Here is a 6,383-nt window from a genome sequence, read left to right as displayed (position 1 = left end):
ACGCTGTATATTTTTGTCTTCATTTTCTGGGTATGTCGTGGCAGCATAGCAAACTACAGCAGTTTTCAATGACGATAAAGACATGATGTATGAGAACAAAGATTCCGCATCCAAGCTATGATGTATATCGTTTAGCTTCTTTTTTGTGACATACGTCATCCAAATGGCAAGAGAGATTTTCGCGATAAAACCACCGGTACAGAATCCTGCACCCAAGTACATCAATTTCTCATAATGAGGATCAACTTTTCCATCGTCGTACAACGTCCAAATTGCAAATGCTGTCAAGAACACTGCTCCAAGAAGTTTCCAAATACTTTGTAATATTAACGCAATACCTTCGCGTCGTCGAGATAATTCTTGTAAGTCCTTGTTTACTATAAAATCCAACACGTGTGCTAAGACTGTATCTCAGTGCACTGACGTGTGCTAAGACTGTATCTCAGTGCACTGACGTGTGCTAAGACTGTATCTCATTGCACACACGTGTGCTAAGACTGTATCTCATTGCTTACATGTTTCATAAGGCAAGCCAAACTTACCGGCAAAACGCCAAAGTTCAGATGACGATGAACCAATCGAACATAATAATTGTAAGGCTAACCCTATCCAAGATTGGAATATAAATCGGCAACCTATTATCCCCATTGTAACGAGTTCTAGACCTTTCGCAATCAATGATAGTTTCAAATTCAATTTGACATGAGCTATATGATGCAGAACTCGTACCCTTAATTTCTCCTTCTCCAGAGTATTCATTGTGTCATCCAAAGAACTATCGACCACCTCGGCCGTCATAAGCTCGTCACCATTGTACCAATCTGCTAACCCTTCTCGAGTTCTTGCACCCCATTTATTTCGTCCCAATAAATCAAATGCAAAAGGATCATCATCATCGTACTCTTCATCACCTTGTAGCGCCAACTCCGCTGCATATACGGTGATATGCCGGGGGGGAGGAGGGGGAGGAGGAGGAGGATGGGGGGGGGGTTACCGACCCCCGAAAGGCTTACCAGTGGTTTTGGAAGTGGGTGGTGTTTTGTTATGACTAGGATCTGATTGCATCCATAACCGGTAGGTAGATGGCGGCTCTCGCCTCTGCCCTTCACAGTCCATGTGCTCATCCAATGAACATGGGGAAAGGGTGATCGGGGATACTCCCTCAGTATCCTCATCAAAGGTAATAATAGTCAACGGGGTTTTGGTCGGCGTTCTCATATGTTCAACTAACTAGAATTTTATCTTTTATCTTCTCTATCAAAAAAGACTATATTTTTGGACACCAACGACGATGATGGCTGGACACCAACGACGATGATGGCTGGACACCAACGACGATGGCTGGACAGATAGACTATTGATCAGATCAGATCAGATCCCTGATGCAGTGCAGATCAGATGCCTGATGCAGTGCTGATCAGATGCCTGATGCAGTGTTCCAATATGGACCAGATCAAAAGGATTTGTTGGCGGCTGCTTGCAACGGTGGTGGAACTATCGTTTCAGCGTCAATCGCGTTCAGTTTCTCCTTCTTTACAAAGTCTTCCAAAATATTTCGTAGAGAACCAACCATTAGTTGTTCGACGTAAACCATTTCACCAATCCACGAAAGTTTCTGAACTAGCCGATCTGATACATGAAGTTCATACCAAGGATTGTTGGCAAGTGTAATATCATACATCTCCAGAAACTTTAGCATACGACCATCTATTATTTCTAATTGTTGAACCAGACAACATGCATCTAGCATGTACCATAAGCATTCTGACTTTTGCAATTCATCCCAGAATACATCCAAATAGTATATATCATCCCTACAATAAAATACCATAAAATACGTGTGGAAACACATATGTGGGGGCACATATGTGGAAACACTAACCTGTGTGATACGGTCTCCTCAAACCACTCCGCCCAAGGTGTCATGACGTCTGAAAACGCCTCGATCCACTGGTCATGATTCTTCAGTTTAGTCAACTTAAATAGCTCAAGATCATTAGCATTCTTAAAACAACGATCCAGAACTTCCCTTTCAGATGAGTGCTTCGTCTCCAGCACTCGTACCAATCGATGGATCTCATATAATAGCCCCTTCTGTCTCTTAGACATCTGCTTCAGAAAGTTCTCAACCCGCTTGTATTCATTTTCATTTATATCAAGCGCCTTCTTATTTGATGGTTTGATGAATCGCCGAAGACATATACTACGAAAATAAGAGATTATAAGAAGGGAAGGGGGAAGGGGGAAGGGGGAAGGGGGAAGGGGGAAGGGAACGCTTACTTGTCGAGGTCTTTTATTGCCTTTGACACTTCCTTGTCTCTGTCCACTCTTGTGGCAAAGACTCGAGCATCCTTGTATGGACTGACGGAAGAGAACTAAGAGAAGATATACTCTGATCACTCACTTTGTATAGACACCCATGTCCGATCTGCACCTGCACCTTTGACCCTAGTTTTATCCATCTCGAGTCGTGCCCACCATTCGAGAGTCCATTGCAGTCCGTTGCGTGTTTAGGGAAGAGGGGAGCGCAGGGGCGGGGGGAATAGGGGGTGGTGGGAATAGGGGGTGGTGGGTAGAATTAAAAGGAGGGGGTGTTTTATCACCGTTATGATTGATGCAATTTGTCTGTCTTTGGCTCAAACGTTGAGCTTGCTGGCTGCATGGCGATCAGGGGAGAAGGTGGAGACGGTGGCCAAGCGGTTGGAGGAGACATTACGGGGGTTGGAGGGCGATGACGGTTTGACTAGTAGTTGTTCATTGTCGACTAAAGACAGCAGTCGTGAGTGGAGTGTTCCTTTTCGAGGAGTGGAAGGTGGTGAGGATATGCGCGGTGCATTGTACAATTCGGCGGTTTATAACTACTGCTTGGACCGTTTGGTGGAAGATCGTGCGGATCATTGTCGACTGCGACGACTTTCGAGCAAGTTCTGGAGTTATGGGGGTGGTGCATCCCGGTCGCACACGGGCATGGCGAAAGCTGTGACCAAAGATGCGGAAGAAGAAGATGCGGTGCGGCCAGGTGCCGGGTCTGGGGTGGGGCCAAGAGGTGCTGTGGGGGAGCCGACTACACCGCACTTAAGTCGTTCGACTCTGCGTTCGGAAATTTTGTCAAAGGCGTCACCTCCAGCTGCGCGCGCCTCTACGTCGACCAAGGTGTCTCCAGCGGCATCACCACCACTGTTGGCATCACCACCACTGTTGGCATCACCACCACTGTCGGGGTCGCCGTTATCCAGCAAAGTATCAGTCAGCGAGCTGCTGCCGAGCGCGCTGGTGACGACTAATTCACCGAACAACAAGGCTATACTAAATGGCCAAACTGGGACGGAGGACCGGGGCCGGGTCCTGAGTCAGGGTCGGATTCGGATCCTGGAGAAAGAAAAATATTTGTTGAGTGAAGAATTAAGGAACAAAAATATAATATGTCGGGATCTACGCTTTCAATTGAATCAGTATCACTTTCTGTTCGAGTGTGTGCACACATGTTTGGCCACGGACGACACCTCCACGGAGGGCGTACCAGGTCTTATGATGGCGGTATTGCGGGGCGATGTAGTCTACCATGCGTCGGTGCGACGTGCAGTAGAGAAAGTGATTTTGGCAAAGTGTGAAAATCGAGATCTCAAACGAAAGCAAGAATTGAATAAAAAGACCCTATACTCACCCACTCCGCCTCTTTACCAACGCCAGGCCAGCGAACTGAACCTTAGCGCCAGACGTACCTCGCGACCAAACTTCCTCCTCGCTGCGGAATGGCCTATCAACCATCTCATGACTCCTAGCGCCGGAGACGCAACGCCCTTTTACAGACCCCTAGATGGACGACCACTCGATGGACGACCACTCGAGGCGAGAACGCCGCAGGTTCCCCGTATGCCACTCGATCTAAGAAGCCCCGTACCGCATAGCTACTCTGACCGAGTAGGTAGCATGATCGGTGACAGACTGGGTCTCAGCCAAGGCGAACTGACTGCAGGCAACTCGAATGTTTTGTTTAGGTCACCTGCCGCTGCTGACGACCTCGCGAAGAAGGTGTCTGAGGAACAATATAATCGAGCAGGTGAGTACTCCCAACATGACGATGGTCCACCTCAACAAGAGGGGCAACCTCAACACGAGACTGCGCACCAAGGGCAGGAGGGACGGGACAGACATTGGTCGCCGGGACGGGATGGCCACCGACATTCGTTGTACGTCGACGCCAACGAGTCGTACATGAGGGGCTATCTTGGCATCACCGATTGCCGTTCCCCTGCACATCTCTCCCCTAATGTCACTGAACAAACATCCGCACTTGCATTGGAGGACAATGTTTCTTCAGGAGCCGAATGGCCGTTCCGGAAGAGCCTAGACGCAGGGCTTATAGCCAACGACATTGGATGGGACATGGCAGCCAGCAGCGCAAGTCATCATCACGACAGTGTCCATCATTTCAGGTAGGTAGGAATCACCTCGACACGACGACAGTGCCCGACACGACGACAGTACCCGACACGACGACAGTACCCCACTCGGCTCACAAAGCTAGTTTATATGTACCTTTTAGGTCGACCACCATGATTGCTCCCACCCCCACTACGGCACGGAATGGACGCTCGAAGGGACCTAGACTCCTTCAAGCGCTCCAGAAATTCATAGCGCCTAAACGGAACAACAGTTTCTTTGAGACCTAGTGGACGCTAGAATTGGGACCACTTATATCGGGAGACTTATAGTCCTCCAGCTGATATTCCCTAACCCTGCCTTATATCGGGACTTGATGGTCAGGTTGCCCTGATGGTCAGACTGCCTGCCCTGATGGTCAGATGATGAGACGATACAAATGTAGGCTGCGATGATCTGCGAGATGACGGTAATTAATATGTGTGTGCACACACGCGCGCGCGCGCGAATAAGAAAATTCGCGCGCGGGTATCTATCTGGGTGGGAGTCTTTGAGTAGATAGTAGTTAGTAATAATATTTTCATGGGGATTCATGGCTTGAATAAATTCGTTGCAGAGAAGGCGCCGGGAGCGGTGGAGCATGCGGCACCGCAGTCGTTTATGGGTCGTACGGTTGCGGTGGACGCATCTACGTGTTTATATGCGTTTATGATAGCGATTCGGGATTCGGAGAATTATGGGAATTTGACGAATGAGGCTGGTGAGGCAACATCGCATATTGCAGGTATGTTGAGTCGGGCGATTCGAATGTTGGAGTTGGGTATGAAGCCGGTGTATGTATTTGATGGAAAGCCGCCGTTGTTGAAGTCTGGAGAGTTGGCTCGTCGGAAAGATCGGAAGGCTCAGGCGGAAGCGGAGATGAAAGAGGCGAAGGAGCTGGGTGATGATGTGCGAGTTAAGCAGTTAGCGGGACGTATGGTTAGAGTGACAAAAAAGCATAATGATGATGTAAAAAAATTATTAAAATTAATGGGTATACCGATTATCGAAGCCCCTGGAGAGGCTGAAAGTCAGTGCGCTATGCTATGTCGCGCAGGTAAGGCCGATGCCACAGTCTCTGAAGATTCAGATTCATTATGCTTTGGTACCCCTCTACTTCTCCGTAGCATGAACTTTACTGATAAGAAGCAGCCTGTTATGGTCTATCATCTTGACAAACTTCTTCAAACCCTCAACTTTAATCAAGAACAATTCATCGAGTTCTGCATCCTCTGTGGCTGCGACTATTGCGATAGCATTAAAGGGATTGGGCCAGCTACTGCCTACAAGTTACTTAAAGATTATGGATCGATAGAAAGAATTATAGACAGACTATGTACTCGACCTCAACATGGAACGGCCACAAAGAACATTTATAATGACGGCATATATACGCAGGGTGTTATGAATCAAGATCAAGATCATATGAATCAAGAACAGGTTACAGGATCAAATGAACAGGTTACAGGATCAAATGAACAGGTTACAGGATCAAATGAACAGGTTACAGGATCAAATGGAAGTGGTACTCAAACTGAGTCATTACCTGAGCTGAACGAAATCAGTGGTTCTGGTATTCAGGATGTAGATAAGGGAGATGATATGGTGGATGAGATGGTGGGTGATGGATTAGACAAGAAAGGTAGTGACCAAAAGAAGAAGAAGCTTTATGAGTTACCGTTTATGTATCCATGGGCTGAGGCAAAGCAATTATTTGTATACCCTGATGTTATTCCACTTGAGGAATTGAAGGACTTGGACTTTCAACAAAAGGAGTTACAAGGAGGATGATTTACGACAATTCCTAATCAATGAGAATCAGTTCAATGAGACAAGGGTTAATAACGCCATCGAGCGCCTAAAAACTGCTAGAAAGCTATGCTCTCAGACCAGATTGGATAGCTTCTTTATGAAGACCCCAGCCGTTAAAGCTGAACAAGATTGGGTGAAGTCTGATAAGA

The 6,383-nt window shown here is 47.3% G+C and overlaps 4 protein-coding genes across 4 annotated transcripts; 2 read left to right on the top strand and 2 right to left on the bottom strand.

Annotated features, from left to right (window-relative positions):
• Positions 1 to 515: 515 nt before the first annotated feature.
• On the bottom strand, positions 516 to 1,218 carry GNI_046850 (hypothetical protein; the record flags this gene model as incomplete). Its single annotated transcript, XM_011131317.1, has 2 exons — positions 516 to 929; positions 1,014 to 1,218. Coding segments are annotated over 2 exons (619 nt in total), but the record flags the coding sequence as incomplete, so codon positions are not given.
• A 235-nt stretch (positions 1,219 to 1,453) lies between these two features.
• On the bottom strand, positions 1,454 to 2,421 carry GNI_046840 (hypothetical protein; the record flags this gene model as incomplete). Its single annotated transcript, XM_011131316.1, has 4 exons — positions 1,454 to 1,814; positions 1,883 to 2,203; positions 2,281 to 2,361; positions 2,405 to 2,421. 4 exons carry the CDS (start codon positions 2,419 to 2,421, stop codon positions 1,454 to 1,456), a joined length of 780 nt encoding a protein of 259 aa, XP_011129618.1.
• A 186-nt stretch (positions 2,422 to 2,607) lies between these two features.
• Positions 2,608 to 4,440, top strand: GNI_046830 (hypothetical protein; the record flags this gene model as incomplete). Its single annotated transcript, XM_011131315.1, has 1 exon — positions 2,608 to 4,440. One exon carries the CDS (start codon positions 2,608 to 2,610, stop codon positions 4,438 to 4,440), a length of 1,833 nt encoding a protein of 610 aa, XP_011129617.1.
• Positions 4,441 to 4,965: 525 nt separating this feature from the next.
• On the top strand, positions 4,966 to 6,213 carry GNI_046820 (flap endonuclease 1; the record flags this gene model as incomplete). Its single annotated transcript, XM_011131314.1, has 1 exon — positions 4,966 to 6,213. One exon carries the CDS (start codon positions 4,966 to 4,968, stop codon positions 6,211 to 6,213), a length of 1,248 nt encoding a protein of 415 aa, XP_011129616.1.
• Positions 6,214 to 6,383: the final 170 nt, after the last annotated feature.

This window comes from Gregarina niphandrodes, assembly GCF_000223845.1.
Source record: "Gregarina niphandrodes unplaced genomic scaffold scaffold00006, whole genome shotgun sequence".
Classification (NCBI taxonomy): Eukaryota; Apicomplexa; class Conoidasida; order Eugregarinorida; family Gregarinidae; genus Gregarina; species Gregarina niphandrodes.
The sequence above is the reverse complement of the archived record's forward strand: the minus strand, read 5'-3'. Positions and strand labels throughout refer to the sequence as shown.